The sequence below is a fragment of the Accipiter gentilis genome, chromosome 7, assembly GCF_929443795.1.
Source record: "Accipiter gentilis chromosome 7, bAccGen1.1, whole genome shotgun sequence".
Taxonomy (NCBI): Eukaryota; Metazoa; Chordata; class Aves; order Accipitriformes; family Accipitridae; genus Astur; species Astur gentilis.
Window position 1 is genome coordinate 35,120,539 of NC_064886.1, and position 19,519 is coordinate 35,140,057.

General features: G+C 37.1%; 1 protein-coding gene across 4 annotated transcripts in view; it reads left to right on the plus strand.

The window, feature by feature from the left end:
* Nucleotides 1–19,519, plus strand: part of CDH11 (cadherin 11) — an 83,247-nt gene that overhangs the window by 52,287 nt on the left and 11,441 nt on the right. For all 4 annotated transcript variants that reach the window (XM_049805789.1, XM_049805788.1, XM_049805791.1 and 1 more), the window contains 7 exons: nt 9,254–9,649; nt 10,922–11,216; nt 12,003–12,122; nt 12,607–12,774; nt 16,276–16,463; nt 17,964–18,217; nt 19,203–19,339. In XM_049805789.1, coding sequence (XP_049661746.1) covers nt 9,422–9,649; nt 10,922–11,216; nt 12,003–12,122; nt 12,607–12,774; nt 16,276–16,463; nt 17,964–18,217; nt 19,203–19,339 — 1,390 coding nt within the window. In that variant the 5' untranslated portion in view covers nt 9,254–9,421. The remainder of the gene's footprint in view (nt 1–9,253; nt 9,650–10,921; nt 11,217–12,002; nt 12,123–12,606; nt 12,775–16,275; nt 16,464–17,963; nt 18,218–19,202; nt 19,340–19,519) is intronic.

A 19,519-nucleotide genomic window follows, 5' to 3' on the forward strand; every position in this document is an offset into this window, starting at 1 on the left:
AATTATAATCTTGTGATTTAATGGATTGTAAATAGTAATTTAAATTTGCAGGTTTGGTCCTTTGAACTGTAGCCTCCCATTAGGTACTTAAACAGTGATGGTCTCCTTTATTAGAGCAACTGACGCTGTATTAGAAATGTGTTTGAATATTCTGATGTTATTATCTCATGCTATCAAGCAAAAATAGGTCTCTTCACAGACAATCTCTGCCTATGAAAAAATTAATTATTGATTCAATTTTTCATTCAAAAAATCTCAAAGTGGCTTTTATGCTCTTTATGGAAGAAATTTGCACTAAACTGGAACAGTTAAGCAAACTATCAAAAAGAACCTTATGTGTACATGGCTGAAGGATCTGAACTCTTCCCTCTGCAGCTCCAAGAAAGCTGAGAAAAAGAGAAGGCTCTTTGATTAGAAATTTTGCTCTCACCTTTCTTCCTCTATCAAATGTGTTTGAAAAAGAGGCTCTTAGTAATTGACTAACTTGTCAAGTTTTATAAAGATAAGTGTTACAGAGAATCTAATTACGTGAATCTCTTTAAATGAGAGTCACAATGGTTGCTAGACTTAACAAACTACTGTCGGGGTGGCTTGCATGTGCTTCTGAAGTGGCAATCTTTTATCAGAAACTTTCCTACTTGAGAGACGCCAAATTGACAGGGACCAGGGGATCGAGTAGTAGTTTTTTAGAGGAACACGTTGGTCTTATAAAGACCGCACAAGTTGCTATGATAGTTTGGCATTTCAGCAGCACTGCTGAAGCTGCCCCTAGAAATGAAGTTGTAAGTACAATACCACAGGTTGAGTTTAGATTTCTGATTGCGTGGAGGTTGTCAGCCCTTCAGCAAAAGATTATAAATCAGAACAGAAATGGATTGCTTGTCGGAATTCTCTCTGATTTGGTTTGGTAGCTGAATAAGCTTGCCTGGAGTCGTTAGTTTTTGATAGGTTTTATCACTCTTTGATCTTGACTTTCTGTCTCATTTTTGGCATAAACCAAAAAGACCATCAGTCACAGCACAAGTGTTATTTAGCCATTCATAAGTATAAATTCTTAGAGAAAAAAAAAATATTCAGGATTGGCTTAGCATGTAAGTACAGCATTAGTAGTTGGAAGTAAGTTGACTTTAGTTGTCATTTACTTCCTCCTCAGGGTGTCATTTATAGCCACTTACATAATAGCAAACTATATTGAAACTAGCATGGGCACAGGCTGCAGCTATATTGGCCTTTGAGTATACAGGAAATTATAAGAATTCCAGTTTGTCTGAGATGCACAAGAACACATTTACTATTTAAAATAAACTCTACCAAGAGCTTAGTCATTACTTCAAATGACTCTATCAATCACCATGTTCTTTAATAAGACTACCTTTCTTATGCTAGTTGTTTTCCTGTAGAGTTTATGCTTAAAAACAGACAGCCTCTGTCACATTTATCTTAAGTGGATCTCCCCAGGGCAGCAAGTAAATGTAAAAAACTCTGTTTACAGCCATTTTTCATTTCCCAAGCCTTTTAATATCACACTCTCAGGCTTATTTCTGTGTCATTCACTTCATAATGTACTAAGTTGTCTTCCTACTTTCTACTGCTTTGTATGAGATACACCAAGTGGCAATTTCACTCTTCTTGAATGAGTACAAATTAAATCAAAGCCTGGTGAAAATACTTTCCTTCCATGATGATTTCAGAGGTGGATACTGAAAGATATATCAAATCATATTAGTCAGGAGGTTATTTTTCTTCCTCTTTCCTGCAAAATTACTTCTATTTTCAAAGAGCCATCATTTTATGGTTTTGTCTATGGTTTCCTAATACTGAGTCTCAAAGCTGCTACAGAAAAATATGGCTACATTTAAAAAACTATTCTTTGGAGTAGTGGGGGATTATTGGCTTTAAACATCTCACTAATCCAATACAGTGCTATAAAACATAATTTAAAATTGCAAAGGATTAAGATTTCTTTTCATAGAATTCCACAGAACTCAGAATAGGATTCTACAAAACTTACTTAGCATTTTTAAGGCAACTTCAATTGCTAAAGATGAAAATCGCCAGTTCTGTAAAGATTGTATTTATGTATTTAGTACATACAAATCTTGCCATGACCTAGAATCCCTCTGTAGTAGGATACCCCTAGAATCTTGGCTGTTTGCACACCATATGTAAAGTTATATATCTACTTAGCTCTGCAGAACTGCAACCTCAGATTACAATCCTTTACAATTGCCTCACTCTCCCATGCAAAACAGCAGAATGTGAATTGGGGGAGTGTGAGGTTCTCATTATTCGGTGGAATAACAAAGAGAATTTTTTTTCCCCAAGTATCTTTAAAAACGAAAAATTTCCTTTTCTGGATTAAATACTTTTGTCTCATAAGACTAATTATGTTTTGTGAATGACACAAAAGACTTTATATCAATTTGCATTCAGTTGAGTGTTACTTGCTGTTCACTCCAGTGAGACCTGGAATATGCTTCAACAAGAAGAGAGATTCAGTGTTTCAGAAGGGCTCACAGGGAATTAGTTGCTGGTGGTCTGTTTTAGAATTACACATAGGGAAAAATGAGATTTACCAGTTACATATACAGCATGAAAATCTTTTCCTGTATCAAAGATCAGAGCTCTTGTCATTTCAACAAAATGTTTTACTTTAGACTATTGCGTATGGGCCTTTAATGCTTGATTCCCAGTAGATACGTATATACATGACTAGTTTAATGGGGTTAGTCATATTCATAAAGTCAGTTTGCTGGGTATGCAGTCCTTTAGTTTTTAATTTTCCTATTTTGTACGTGATGAGTAAGGACCATGGTCCTGGCACCTGGAGAGGGAACTCTGCTGATGTATGAATAGAGCTCTATGTCCCAATGCTGCCCTGGGAGAAGACGTTCATCTGAGGAAGGAAAAATCCATCTCCTAATGGGATGATTTCCTGACTAGAAAGACATGCATCAAGCCCTTAACTGCTGGGGTGCAGCTGAAAGTTCAAAAAGCTGATATTGTCTCATCCTCCAGTTTGGCTCTTTCCATTTAAAGTAGACCTTGCAAATGATGATACACCAATGTTGCACCTTCCTCAGTTCTGCATATCACATAAGCAGCTCTATCAAGGAAAATTCAGGCATGCTCTAGTTCCAGTGGAAAAATGCAATAATCCTAATTCTGGTCTTGTCCACATTTAGGGTACCTAGAATCTCTCAGAAAGTTTGGCATTTTTCAGGACTAAAGGATTTATTTTTAAGAACTGGCTTTGCTATATGTGTCATGCAAACTAGATATGCTGTACAGCAGATCTTGATGCATTGCATAACATTCTTTCACGTAAATGAAATCAGATGCCTTATTTTCCACAAGTATGTTGTACAGTGAGTCTAAGCTAAAAACTACTGAAAGTTTGGTCTGACAATGCAGAACAGTTTAAAATCAAAAAGTAGTTGAGAGCATTAAGTTAAATGTGGAAGGTACTGATTCCTTGGTAGTTTATCTTGTTTCATAAACAAAAGGGACCAGGCTATTTGTTTACTTTTATGTATCGTTATCTTGAAATGAGTCAAAGAAAAGAACAAAATTTTGTTAAACAGGAAAAAATTAAATTAAAACCAAATGTTAGGTTATCAGGATGTGTGAAACGTACCGGTTAGGACTGAACAGCTTTCTGCAGCAAGAACTATATTTTCGTGTTAATTTATATAAATTTCTTGAAAACACTTAGGCATCAGGTATTTGAATACAACAATCTAGAAGAGGAGAAAAACACATACCAGACTGAACTCCTGCATTCACACTGCTATGCATACAGTCACCAGTGCACATGAGTAGTGAAACAGTTGTGCACAGAACTTTTCCACATTCCTCAATTCACGTATTTTATTAAAAATTCCCAAAGCAGTTAAATTCATGATATGCCCTAAAGATTAACCAGCGTGGGCTCAGCGGGACTCGACTGATCATTTGATCTGGAAATCTTTTTCCTACCTTCTTTCCATGTGAACTGCTCATATTTCATGCCCCCGATGACAGTATTCAAGGAAGAAAGAGACTCTTAGTTAACCATTTAAGTTACATCATGAAGTATGAGCTCTGAGGCTGCTCACAACAGCCCTATCCCAAAAGCAGAAAAAATGCCCAGGTTTTTGTTAGCTTTGCTCTGCCTGACTACACGGAGAAGAGGCACCTGCAAAGCTGGGTGCATTGCCTGGCCACGGCAGGTCCCTCCCTGCCTCCATGGGCAGCGGGGGGCTCAGCCAGCTGTGCCCGCTGCTCCGGCCTCATGCCCAAAACTCAGGCACTCTTAACTCCAGAACTAATATGATCCAATATTTATTCTGTCATTAAAAAACTATTCATTTCCTTGTCTGACGATAAAATTACTGTAAAATAAATCATTCCTCTTCTCAGCTAATTCTAATTACAGCTAAAACCTCATTTGGACTGGGAGTTTGCTATATTTACTTGATACTTTTGCAAAACATTTCGGAACATAATCATCCATTATTATATTGCTACACTGTGCTCTCGAGTGCTTTCTGCCAAGTGTATTCCTGAGAACAATTGCTATTTTAATGTAGCATCCAGAAGTTATGGCCTAGACAAATCAGAAGAATTGTTTAGTCTATTATAATTTGGCATATGGTCCTTTAATAGCACACAGGAAGTCAGCATGAATGTTTGGGATTATTTTTGCTATAAGGAAAAAGAAAGAAATTTAAAATTGGCCAGACTTCACTTCCGCGACTGGTCTTGTCATTAAAATAGTCTTTGCTGGCTCTTTATTTTTGTCTATTAGTCATCTATGAGCACTCATTCGAATTTGTGTGCGAAGTTTTGTAGAGCAGACTAACTTTTTAGATTAGCCCACCAGAGCAGGGTAAGTACAGGGTAAGTAGTAAGTACAAATACAAAACAGACATATTATCTATGTAGCTAGAAGTGCCCTGAAGGCATGTTCTCACAGTTATTTAGGGAGATCTTCTGTTTCCCTGTAAACGTTTTGTGTATACACCTCACCGTGTATGTTGTTTTTCCAAAATGTGGACTAGATGTTGGTTTAACATTTCTCAGTCCCGCATACCTCAACTGATCAGCTTACATGGGCAGCATTTGGGAATCTCATTGTGTTCATGGGCCTCTCTGATGGTGATTTGATCATGTGTGGTGGCTGGTTAACTCTTGTTTTCCCTTTATCGCTGATAGACCTTTTATTCAGTACCAAAATTGCCATCATTTGTTTTGTATGCAGTTAAAATATGTTAATGGCATTCTTCCTGTTGAGAAAAAGTCCACCTTCATTCAAACCTGGCATCCGCTATGTTTAAGGAAGTGGGAAGCAGATTTTTTTACAGAGTTCTTAGGAAAACTAGGGATTTCAAAATTACAATGAATTGTTGTGCAATTCTAAGCAACAATAAAAAAAATCAGGATGTTGCAGTTTGGTTAACTGCCCGCTGACATTTGCTTTGCTGTAGTTGAGGAATAGAATCTATGTGCAGAAATCACAATAATGTTGAGGATATCTCCAAGATCGTGATTTTTTAAAAAAAGACTGGAAACGTTCACAGCAAATGATTCTGACAGCTCACTATCTGTCTAGTGTTGTGCAGTGCCTGAGTAAAAGTGCTGCACACAGAGAATTTGCAGGCTCACCAGAGCAGCAGTCCCGTCAGCTGCAGCAATGGCCATCCTCAGATCTGTATTCCATGCTTACAGGATTATGAGGTATTTTTCCACAAGAGAAAAGGAATTGCTTTATAAATTGTTTAGCTGTTTTTCCTACTTCTTCTGCTTGAAGAAGTAGGAAACCGTAAGCTTTCAGCAGCTAAGTTGACATTAAAATATGTGAAAGGTTTTAAGTAGCTTGCTTTGGAAAAGAAAGAAAGAAAAAAAAAAGACTTGTTAATAATACTGCTTTGTTTTTTAATGAAGTTTATTTTACCTTTAACGTAAGAGCATCTTCTGTATCTTGCCTTTTAGGAAGGAAGTAGTTTATAAATAAAAAGCCAAACTGTAGCTGCTTTGAATTTAAATAATTTCATAGACGTCAGTGGAACCCCGTTGATTTATTCTATTAGTTTTTCTTATGCCGATAGGAGTCAGAGGGCTTACCGCTCTGGCAACCACTATGTAACTGAACAGAGAGTATGAACTTCAGGAAGGGAGAAGGCGAGAGGGGCATGAGGAGGCCAGGGAGACCTTATTGCCTGCAGCTCTAGCTTTAATTGCAGCCTATCTAGCAGTAGGTCACTTACTAAAGAGCCAAGTTGGTATTACTAGCATGGAGTCACATTATAACTCAAACCAGGAGCAATTACCATAAACAGCCTTCGTGATTTTATTTTTTTAGCCGAAGTAGTGGATGAGAGATAATAGTTTTATCTTGAAGATATGTAGCCTTATTGCTTCCTCTCTATACGTGTATATGCAGAGGATAAAACAAAGGGTAGCAAACTTTGCTTTAAATCCTGATTAGTAAATTAAGCATGGATGTGTGATTAATATTTTGTTTCCAGCACTTCACACTTGAGTAGCTGATAATAAGCAGTGTGTGTATCAGCTTGGCTCTTCCATTATTGTTAAGCATCTTCATAAAGTGTTTACTGATTTACATAACAGTATTGAGAAGTTTGGGAATAATGGTCATATTTGTTTACTTATTTTTGTTGTTGAGATCATTATGTGATATTAATGAAGAATAATAATCAGTGAGTTTAATTTTCAAATGCGTCCAAAATCTATTAATGTAAACAGTTTACTTGCATTTTTTTTCACAGCAGATTTAAAAATGCACAGCTGCCTAGGCGTACCTTCCTATTTCATTTCTATTTGGAGCATGCAGGCCCCATTTAACAGTCTAAGAGCCTGAGCACCTCTAACTGCTGCACACGAGTAACATGCTATAGATTCCTACAGCAAATGTACTTGTCCAGCGTAATTAGTTATACTGGGCATGGCATTGAAGACTATTTGGCTCAAAGGACACTCCATAGCAAACTATACCTGAAACAGCAGTATCATTGATTAACTGAATGCAATTATGAAGCAGGCTGAACTAGCTTTAATTTGGTTACATCAGTAAATTTCTGTAGACAAAGCAGCCAAAAGAGGTAACCTCAGAGCCTACTTGCTGTGGGGTTAAAATTACACCTGCCACAAAGATGTAAATCCACAGGTGTTTACTAAACAGGACAGAATAACTCATTTTACATTTGTGGGATGAGTAGGGAATTTGAAATTGAATTGTATTTAAAAAGGCTTGCTATGGTTTAATAAAGTTAAATGATAGTGAAGTTGGGCAAATACTGCATACTAGGGGCTTCAGTTTTCCTTTTTTTCTATGCAAAACTGGGGGGAAAAAAGTGTCCTTTCTTTTTAGAATAAACTGTTATCATAGAAAGCCACTATAAGAACTAGTGTTGAAAGGCCTTTCATATTTAAGCCACTTCCAAAATAGGTTAAATCTCAGTTTTCAGGTCCTTTAAGTCCTACCTTATTTTTACCCCTCAACAAAATGGAGATATGAAATAAGCTCTAAACCCACAGACCTAAAGCTCCACATTTCGCACACATATATTGCGTCAGAATAAAAGCATTTTTCTGACCAAAATAATAAAGATTGTTTTCTTTTACATGTCTGCCATGCTGGTATGTGTCATCTGTAATGTGACATCCTATAACAATAGTAAAAAATTGAATGGATAAACCAAATGTTGTACTTAATAAATATGCTCAGGGAAGCCAGATTGCATTTGCATTTATATGTATGACTTTAATTCATTATCCTGGAGCCATTGTGGTGGTGTAATTGAGGTGATTTCAGTTTTCAATAAAATAAAAATAAAAACTAATCTTTTTTGGGGGGAAATAAACCCAAATATTTCATTCCTTATTTATGAATTACTAATTTACTAACCCTTGTCTGTCAACATTGGATGTGTATTTTTATGAAACTGTGCAAAGGGACGTGGATGGGAGGACATGACTGCTCAGGATTCGAGAAAGACATCCCAAGATGAGTGGGTTTAGTACTAGTGAGATGTTCACCTGTTGCTGCAGTTATAGAATGTGATGTAGGTTCAAGCTTTTTCCCTATATTCACATTTTCTCTGCTACAAATGCTGTGTGCAAGATCTCCTTATTCCTCATTAAAAAAAATCACTCTTTTAAAGAAGATGGTACCATATATTTATATATATGTCTGTATGAATATAGCATTGAGTGTTTTATTAGTATCTTGCAGAAGAATAAAGTGAATTACACTGGAAGCTGAAACAAACATTGTAGGGACCTTGTAAAAATTGGCTGTTCTCTAAAGATTCAAGGAGAATATATTGGAAACCCCAGGGATAAGTCACAAGTGGCTTGTATGATGGATTGTTAGCTGCTGGAAGTATAGACCTTAGTTCAGGTTTCACTATATTATATAATTTCTTCTTCAAATATTAATTCTGACTTAGTGTTTTAAGAATTAGTAGAAAGTAAGAAATCAATATAATTCTGGTAATTTAAATCACAGGGAAAGTAGGAATAAATAGCCCAATCAATTGTTATATTATCAAAAGCATCTGAATATGTTTTTATTGGTTTGTGGCGTTTATCATCACCAGCACAAAGACAGCAGAATTGGCAATCATTGCTGCTTCTCCACTTTGATGACTTGATCCTCGGAGGGTGGTAGAAGGGCTACTTCAAGGGTCTAAATCCAAAACGTAGGTCCTCGGAGTTCTGTCAGCCACTGCTCCTGCCTAGAAAAACATAGGTAGTTATTTTCAGCATGAAAACCTGTTGGTCATGAAAAGGCCTTTTTCCAGGCATGTGTAGAAATATTCCATTCTTGATAAGGAAGTATCTTGGTATCTATCTTCTAGCTAAACCTATGGCTTAACGGCTTGTATCTAAGGCTTATATCTAAGCTCCAAAGAGGGCTTAGATATAAATTAGGTATTTCTAGAGTTACCTTGCATCTTGGGCTAAATCCATTTGGAAGGATCATGAGAGAATATGAGTCTCTATCTTTCAACTTCCAAATGAGTGCCCTAACCAGCAAGTCAGGAGACATTATAAGGCGGCAGTCGCATGTAACAAAACACCAAATATGCTCATTACTCAGTATTTCAGAGTTATTAATATATTTTAATCTTCTTCTTATCTTGAAATTTCCCAAGGTGGTCCTAGTTTGATTTTGCTTAATGAAAAAATTATTACACCTCAAAGATGTAAAAGAACTGACAATCTTCTCCTTTTTACTTTCTTTCAGGAATTAAATTGGGAAGCTGCAGAGCATTAAAGTGATGTGTTTAATGTGTGGTGGCATCCTATGTGCAGAACATTTTATCTGAAACTTTTCAGTAGCCCCAAACTTTTTGACTTCCAAGGTGGAAGGGGTAGATTCTTGGATACTCCTGTGCCTACAAAATAACCAAAAATGAAGGAGGACAATTGTTTACATGCCGCTCTTATCTGCCTGGGCATGCTGTATTACAGCCATGCCATAACTGCAGAAAAACTGAACCACCCAAGGCCATCACTTCATGGTCACCATGAAAAAGGAAAAGAAGGACAAGTTCTGCATCGTTCAAAAAGAGGCTGGGTGTGGAATCAGTTCTTTGTTATAGAAGAGTATACGGGACCAGATCCTGTACTAGTAGGAAGGGTAAGAAGGAATTTCTTTTTCGTTCATTGATTAATAATTTATATTATTATTTTGGGAGTTGCTTTTTTTCTTGCCATGGCTTTTCTGTTGTATTAGCTGCTTCTTCAGCAGCTAGTTACTAACCTAAATTAATCGGTTTATTGTAAGTTAAGGTGCTAAGCAAAGTACTACCTAAGTGAATACAAATTTTTCCATTGACCCCAGCAGCCTTTGCATGAAGGTATACAAGCTGTTATTTAACACAACAGCAAGAACCACAGCAACCACCTGAGCGACAATATGTCTCAAGAATATCTGGTATCATTCCTGGGTCTTTAAAAATCGTAATTAAAAATGTATTGTATAACCTAGCAGCTCAGTAAAAGTGTACTGCTCAATAGGTATTTCTTCCTCCTTTCATTTTCAAGTTATCAGTAAAATTAAATATACGAGGGTTATATACAGAGGGAGATATATATCTACATGCACATGTGTACGTACACACATCCTGGACTAATTTTTTATTCTGTTACTGTCTAACACTAACAGAACATAAATACATAAATAAAATACTATATTTGCCAGTTTATAAATGGTCAGCAGAACTGCCTTGACTTAACCCCAGCACAAAAAGAGCAGAGAACAGGATCAATGACAGCGAATACCATTCTTGGTATTCTGGTTTAAAAGATGGTTAGTATTGTGCAATTCGTAGATGTCAGTGTAAAATCAATGAATCTTTAACTTGGCTCAATGTTTCCCTCATCCCTCAAACTACGGTGTTCATTGGTTGTGAAAGTAAGAATGTTTAGTAAGCAGTTGTTACTTCTTTTATATTAAAGAGGTTGTAATTAAAAACTAGTTGGCAGTCACTGACTGGCTCATTCATTACTTCCCATTTGTCACTTAACAGCTTTTTACATGCAACCTAGTAGAATATGGTTAGTAAAAAGTGTGGAAAATCTTTGTGAAAATGATTCTTCCTTCCAACTTCATTTGAATGAAGAATCTGTTATAACTGTCTTCTCATGTATTCTCTTCCTTAAATCTTTAAGCTTGGGTCTCAGTAGCACCCTACGTGTGGTAGCATGCAAGTCTGTGCAGGCAGCTTCTCCGAATGCGGGAGCAGATGTGTTCACAGCGTGTGCCCTAGTATGGATTATTGCCTGATGTAAGACAAGATTTTTGAAAACTGTGAAATGATAGTAATTTCATGATTTTTTTTTTGTTTCATAAACACATACGTGAACCATATACCATCTTGTTAAGCTATGTCTGTTTCTTGTTTTGTAGCTTCATTCAGATATTGATTCTGGAGATGGAAACATTAAATACATTCTCTCAGGTGAAGGAGCAGGAATCATTTTTGTTATTGATGACAAATCAGGGAACATCCATGCAACAAAGACACTGGACCGGGAGGAGAGAGCTCAGTACACTCTCACGGCACAAGCTGTAGACAGAAACACTAACAGACCTTTGGAACCACCTTCTGAATTCATTGTTAAAGTTCAAGATATAAATGACAACCCGCCCGAGTTTCTTCATGAAAACTACCATGCCAATGTGCCAGAGAGATCAAATGTAGGTAAGTACTCATAAATGCACTTCAGTTCCTGGCCTTATGGAAGATGTTGCATTGCCAGTACGTCTTGGCTTTATTTAATTCTTATCGTCTAGAATTTGGGGAAGTAAAATTTACTTCATGCTCAGCCAGTGACTCAGTCAATTTATCTAATTTGCAGACCAACTCAAACCCCGCACAGTTACTGACTGTCACGGTTGAAGTGTCTCTAGATGGTTCCTAGAACAGGCCTATTTCCTCCTAGGAAGGAACGTGAGGGTCCCCTGGAATTTATGGAGTGAGAATCCTCTGGGGTAAACATCAAGATCATTCCTTTGGCAGAGCTGGGTAATAAAACTAAGGAGTTACTGCCACACTATCTATTCCATTTTCATCTCCTGTTTGAGCTTGTGTCTATCTCAGAGATTTCTTACAGGAATGGTTTCTCTGAAACTTACTAAGGAAAATGTAAAAAGAAATCTCTATTGTTTAGCTGTCTAACGACAAAAGCAATATAACGCTTAAACTACTGAGGAAAAAACCATAATGGTACAGAGTGACTGCTGACTTTTATATCTTCACTGCTTAGAACATTAATCCACATCACAGCTGGTGATAAATCTTTTTTGGATCGTATGAGTCTATTTTGTCGTATATAAATTGCCATGTATTTTTTTTTCATTTACCAGACCTGGAAGTAAAAAAGTTAAGAAATAGTTATGCTGTATGACTGAAAAGCATCTCTGCAAGGTTCTTACAGATGTGTATGCTTCTGACTATATTCCTTCTGTGTTTGCTTCCCATTTTTAGGTACATCAGTTATTCAGGTAACAGCTTCAGATGCTGATGATCCTACCTATGGGAACAGTGCCAAATTGGTTTACAGTATTCTTGAAGGTCAGCCGTACTTCTCGGTGGAAGCTCAAACAGGTATCCTTGAGCAGTTTATTTCAGTAGGACCTCATAATTGGAATACATTAAAATGAAGATGTAAATATATTGACTGAAGCAGTACAGTTGGGTATATCTACTGATGTGTTTGAGCAAAGCTTCCTTCATTCTCTCTTGATTCTAGCTAAGCTCTTTTGCAGGTTCATCCCTGGCATTTGGTAGAGCTTCTGGGTACACTACACTAGAAAGATGATACTATTTCTTTTGTGGTATGATATAGTATGATAGAAATGGCAGTTTCTCTGCTGAACTGTAATTCTCCAGGGTTGTTCTGTGTTCAGCTGTGTTGAATATTTGGGCTACTTTCCTTGCATAGCATGATGCACAGTGTAGGGAAAACAGAATCTGCACCATCACTGCAAATATTGCTGTATTTTAATGCAAGCTAAAAATGTAGTATCCAACCTTTTGTGATGTTAACCTGTGAAAATTTGTATGTACTATATTTTCTTTTTATTTTTAGGAATTATCCGAACTGCCCTTCCGAATATGGACAGAGAAGCTAAAGAAGAGTATCACGTTGTAATACAGGCAAAAGATATGGGAGGACACATGGGAGGCCTCTCAGGGACAACCAAAGTGACAATTACACTTACAGATGTCAATGACAACCCACCAAAGTTCCCACAGAGTAAGTAACAACAAAATCCTTACTCACATTTACTACTAGTACTAGTATTTGTATAGTATCAGACTTATTCAAAACTTCAAAAAGCAGTAATTGATGGATTATCACAGCACACATGTGAATAGATAAATATTATTTGCACATTTTTGCTAGTAACATTGTCGTTGTTTAACCTCAGCTAGCAAGTAAACACCATGCACCCAGTGGGATGGGGGAGAGAATTGGGGGGGGGGGGAGGGGGAGTAAAACTCATTGGTTGAGATAAGAACAGTTTAATAGAATACAAAGGAAGACAATAATAATGATAATTACAACAATAATAAAATGCATCTGACCAATGCCCAGTTAGTTCCTGAGCAGCAATCTGCCCCCCCAGGCCAAGTCCCCCCAGTTTATATACTGGGCATGATGTCACATGGTCTGGAATACCCCTTTGGCCAGTTTGGGTCAGCTGCCCTGGCTGTGTCCCCTCCCAGCTTCTTGTGCCCCTCCAGCCTTCTTGCTGGCTGGGCATGAGAAGCTGGAAAATCCTTGACATAGTATAAACACTACTTAGCAACAGCTGAAAACACCAGTGTGTTATCAACGTTCTTCTCATACTAAATCCAAAACACAGCACTATACCAGCTACTAGAAGGAAAATTAACTCTATCCTAGCCAAAACCAGGACAAACATATAGAGCTTTAGTATCTGAATTATTTGCTTTGTGTTGCAGTGAGACCTTTTGAGGTCAAGATTAGATTACAAAGATTCCTAACCTTACACTTCATTTTTTAAACTACTGGACCATGTTATATTAGAAATATACCTGTGATATGATCAGGGAGACATAGACTGTCTTCTCTGTTAATGGAGAAAGAAGCCCCATTTCTCGAGGACTGTCTTGTGTGTTAAACCAAATCTGTCAAAAATACCAGAAAATGTACCTGCCCTGCAGCAGTGCTGGGATAAGCTGGTTTACCTCCTTTCCCATTTTCATAGTTATAGTGTAGATGTAAAAGACACTTTAAAAAAGCAAGCGGTGTTTACTGCTCTGCTCAGACCACAAGAACATTAAGAAATCATTGCAGCATGGAGATAGGAGGAGGTTAAAACAATCCCTGCATGTACTGTGTAAGAACAGATTCTTCTGTGTTGGGAGAATTGCAGTATGGAGTAGGCACATAACGTGTATACAACAGAAAGCTCTCCAGGTAGATTTACAGTGTTTGAAAGAAGTCTCCAAGTGGCCTCATGTCATGCCTTTCAGTACTCCATGTTCAGAGCTATTTGCAAGCAAAGTTATGATAGTAATTTTCAATGAACAAACCCACTTTGTTTTTTGATGAAGATGGACAATGGAAAGGAGATCTACTTTTTGTTCTTACAGCTGTATATCTCAGACTTGAAGTGTCTTGCTATTCTTGGCCCTTGATGAAAGTGTTGCACAATCTGTTAACAGCTCCTGATTATGCCCTTGCAGGTCTTTGACAGACCTTCAAGTGAATGAGCATCATTTTTTATTTCACATAGCCTTTCATTTTAAGGGTCGGTGCCTGATCCTTTACTTCTGTAAACACTCTCTGTGAATGGCGAATGTCCGTAAGGATAAAAGTTAAGACTGGATACTCCTCAAGATTATATTTACCATGGCAATACAGACTAAATTTAGTACAATTACATTTTTAAATTGACGGTTGAAGGGAATTGCTGGTGGTCAAACAAAGTCATTTTTTTATACCTGTGCTATTTATTTTTCAGATATAAAATTAATCAGGGCTGACATTAACAGATTCAGTCTTCACAGTTGGGTGGAAGTACATTAATGGACCCACACATCTGTTCTGCATCTCATCTCTGCATGGGTTTGGTGGGATTTTTTTTGGAGTGCAGTATACACACCATCCCAGCCCACCCTGTTTCTCCTCTGAGTGACCGTTATGACACTGATATGTCCTGGACATGACGGTCTCTCTAACAGCTCTTCCAATGTTGCAGCTTCCTGCACCCTCATGCAAGAACTTAAATTACATAGCCAGTCCCTAAATGTAAAAATCTGTCAGCCTTTTCTACCATTCTAATAGGAGAGTATTAACCCCTAAAGATGTCAGGCTTTACATACCTCACAAACATACCTTTTCATTCCAATTCATAACCTGGGACCCCAGTATATGGTATTTTGTTGAGTAACTCCATCAAATGATGGATTTTCCTCTACAAATTCAAGACACTTTACTGAGCATTTTGGGAGAAAATTATCAGAAACACCAAGTAGCACTTACTCAATCATTCACCCTCAACTTAAAACCTTAATTCAGAATGCTTTGTAACTCAAACCCAGGATTTGACCTGTTTATATAAATATCAAGTGATTGATTTTTTATTCTTCTTTTCCTTTTTTTTTTTTGTTCATTGCTCAAACCCTTTATGAGTTATGTGCTTAAATTTGGGGTTCTTTGTGACTGGAGTTAATGACCTGTTTCGATGACATGTGCCAATTGTTTTTATGGGTAATGAGCCAAGTCTCTGCCTGGTGTAAGTCTCTTGATGTCCTGATGTTCCTAGGGTGCTTGGATAGCAAAAAAGAGCAACTATGGAGGGTGGGATAAATTAGATTATTTTATTTTCTTATGCTTCTTTTTTCTTCCCCCAATTTATTAACACTGATGAAGTGGCAGAAAATGCTGACATAGATTTGTACATTTAGGATCAGGTTATGTTATCTGAACTCTGGAGCGGGTTGGGAAGGTCCTGGAATCAGTGCTGCCTAAAGGACAACTGTTGGAGAGAGATTTATCCAGGAACAGTATTGGTCTCCTCTGGTGTCCCTGAATATGGAAGGAAAAACCTGTATGGCAGCACATCTGTGGGATGTTTGGGGATGGTTTTCCTACTGGAGTTTGATGAGGGAAAGCCATTTTTTGTTCAGTATGGGGTCCCATACATATTGGTATGTATTCTCTGTTGTGTTAAATTTTAACACTCATTGCTACTATATGTTCACACTCCAAATTGAAGCCACAGAAAGCAGCAGGGTTATTCTTTAGCCAGCATAGCAGAGAGGTATTATCCAATTCGTTGTATACAATTTGTGGCTCCTGAATGAATGGGAAGAAATGCTTCTGGACTCTACAGAGTTGAAGGTCATACCATGAGTGATATGAAAGAGAATTTTTCTTCCATTTTTGTAATAACATTTTTGATATGAATACTAACCTTGATGTCACAACAATTTCTGCATTCTGAATGATTGGTTGTATTTTTAACCCCACCCTGAACAGAATGATACACAGATGTTGTATAAAACATTAGTGAGGAGGTAATGTTATATAGATTAGCAATGTGTTTTAAGATTTCACAGATGACTTGCTTCTCAGAGCTCTTTATAACATAACATTCCTTTGGGGGATTTGAAAACGTAAAAAATTACTGCGTTTATTTGGAACTTACAAGTTAAATGAGTAAATACACAACTGAAGAGCAGACTGCGTACTTAAGGCAAATGCCTTTTTTTCTTCCACTAGGTGTGTACCAGATGTCAGTGTCGGAAGCAGCTGTCCCAGGAGAGGAAGTAGGAAGAGTGAAGGCCAAAGATCCAGACATTGGGGAAAATGGCTTAGTAGCTTACAGCATCATTGATGGAGATGGCATGGAGATGTTTGAAATTACAACAGATTATGAGACTCAGGAAGGTGTTGTAAAGCTTAAGAAGGTGAGTAATAGCCACTAATGTGTAGTATTCTTTGTTGCTGACAGAATATTTGGTAATAAAGGATTACCACCTAATCTAAAATATCAGTAAATGTGTGTTTCTAAAGCTGTGATTAACTCTTAATATTCCATTTCCCCATTAGCTGAATTGGAATGGAAGAAAATAACCAAGAAGAGTTACATAAATACTGTACAGTGGATTAATTGCACAAACTAAATGAATTCATAATAAAAAGTCACGGTAAAATACAATGCCATCAGCTTCATTGTTAATGAAGTTTTGCCTAGTGCTGATAAGTAGCAGACATTCACTGTTGCTTTATGTTCAGTCTGAATAGCCTCATGGCCTATAGTTTGAATTCTTCAGCTGTGCATTGTCCAGAATATTGTTCTGAAGGAGCCACAGGCTATGCAAAAAGCAGCAAAAATACTGAGGTGATTTTATATACAATCCATCAGTGTGATCTTCAAAAGTGTTATTAAAATGAATTTTAAATTACAAATTGTAGTCATAAATCTTATTCATTATTTAAGCATTATTATTTTGCCCTTTGTGTCTCTATAGCTATTCATCTGTCTTGGAGATAATCAAAACTCAAAGGAGAAGGCCTGGGCAACTTAACTTTAAAGCTAGCCCTGCCCTGCACATTGGGGCAGTCTCTCAGGAAGAGACCCAAAGGTCTCCTCTAGTCAAAGCTACACCGTGGTTCAGTTACTGTAGCTGTTCGAGAGGTGGGAGTGTATTTTTTGTGTATTTTAAAACGTGGGTGAACTGTCACACCATTCAGTCTATGGTGTTAGCGTACTTTGTGAATTGCAGTTGGCACCTGCGTGATCATTTTGAGGCTACCAATACTGCAACACTGCAGCCATTTCATGTCAGTGACAATGCAGGTATGCTGTGACTTTGATCAGACTCCCAAAGGGACTTACCTCACGGGGCATTGTCTCACCTCCCCTTAGTAAAGTGCTATGAGATCTATGGATGGAAAGAACTAAAGAAATGAAAGCACTGCAAAGCATCTTTGTATTTCCCCTACTACTTAAATAATTTAACTTCTCTGTCTCCTATCTCATGGTGCATCTATTAGCAATTCAAGGCACATCCATATCTCTAAAGGAAAGCTTGCCAGCTTGGGATCGACCAAGCCTGGCATTCCATGGGAACCCCTTTCCTATCCGTTACTCTTTTGTGCTACCTGGAAGGCTGCATGAAGAAAAGGCTAATTTTCGTAGTAAAGATGCTCTTCTGAGTGATACAGCAAGCAAAGAGCAAGACGAGGACTCTGTTGTGATATTTTGAGTGCCTTCCTATGCTGCTCCGTACATAGAATGTAGCTCCTTCCATTTGAGTCTTTATGTTTTTAAATACACACATTTCAGTCCAAGCTTGTTGACAGATGCTCACATTTGTTTTATGTCATTGAATACTAGGGGACTGCTTAGTGCTATTACACTCTAGTTTTCCTAACTGTGGAATGCATTGTCTTGTTTCTCTCAGCGCTTAGATTTTGAAACCAAAAAGTCCTACAGTCTGAAGGTAGAGGCAGCCAATGTACATATTGATCCTAAGTTCATCAGCAATGGGCCATTCAAGGACACAGTAACAGTGAAGATATCAGTGGAAGATGCTGATGAGCCACCTGTGTTTTTAAAGCCAAGTTATATTTTTGAAGTACAAGAAAATGCAGCATCTGGTACTGTGGTTGGAAAAGTACATGCCAAAGACCCTGATGCTGCAAACAGTGCTATAAGGTATGCTTCATTAGAGCATGCTGTTTCTTTCTAAACATTAGCTTTTAGAATTGTTATGCAAGTTTTGCAAGCACAGTAATATTCTAAATTCACCCAGAATATTAATAACTTTAACCATACAGCATTGTTTTTTTGTCTTGTTCCATAAACTCCTAGTTTCTCAAAGCCTGTATCGCTAAGAAAGCATACCATAGCTATGTCTAACTAAAATATACTTAAGGACATCTGTGTTAGACTCTGTTCTAAATCATATCTTCTATAAAATAGCCTATGCTGTTATCACATGTTTTTTTTCAAAAGATAGAAGGCTATGCAGTAGATTAGAGATTATGTTGGGTTATTGCTAAGCGTTAATTGCTAATGACAAGCACATACACACACCTACTTTCTGCAGTTACATTGGGTAGTCTTCTGTTCATTTATTTTTGTTTGTCATGTTCTAAGTGTAAACTGAATTATGAAACTCTGTTTTGTGGCTATAGTTAACATTTCAAAGAATTGCAAGGTACAGATACAAAAAACGGAGCTGTATAAAGCTGTACAAATGTGTAGATAATGGATAATATTTAATAATCTGGTATGATCAATTAACATTCTGAGTAATCCGAATATCAGAAGATTTAAAAGATCTTCATGACTAATATGAAACAGTAGAAAACATAAATATCACATTAGGTATTTTTATCATGTTTCATAAGAGAAGAAAATAAAGAAAATTTGGCAGCTTTAATATAGAGACTTCAAAGAACAAAAATTTACACTTACTACAAACACTCTGATGTAATATTTTTTCTAAATGTAGAAACCAACCAGATGACTCTCCTTTTAAAAGAACACATATCATCCCTTTGACAATGATATTAAGGGTAACAATAAGTGTACTACTTACAATTATTTAAAAATAATAACGTTCTAGAACAAGTTTGGATACATGAAACTACTAAGTCCTCCTTTTATCTAATTACTAACTTTCAATCTTCTTCAGATATTCAATTGATCGTCACACTGACCTTGAAAGGTATTTTATTATTAATGCAGAAGATGGCAATATCAAGACAATAAAAGCTTTGGATAGGGAAGAAATTGCTTGGCATAATATCTCTGTCTTTGCAGTTGAAGTCCGTAAGTATTTCACTGAGGTATTTTATAATCAATGGCATAAATTCTGTAGTCTTCTCATTGTCTTAATTTGATAAGCTGCAATAAATCCCAATAGAAATACTTTAGCCTATTTCATTTTTACCTGGATACAGCTGGGATTTTGTTTGTTTTGAGGTGTTTTCCTGCTTCTGTTTGATTTGG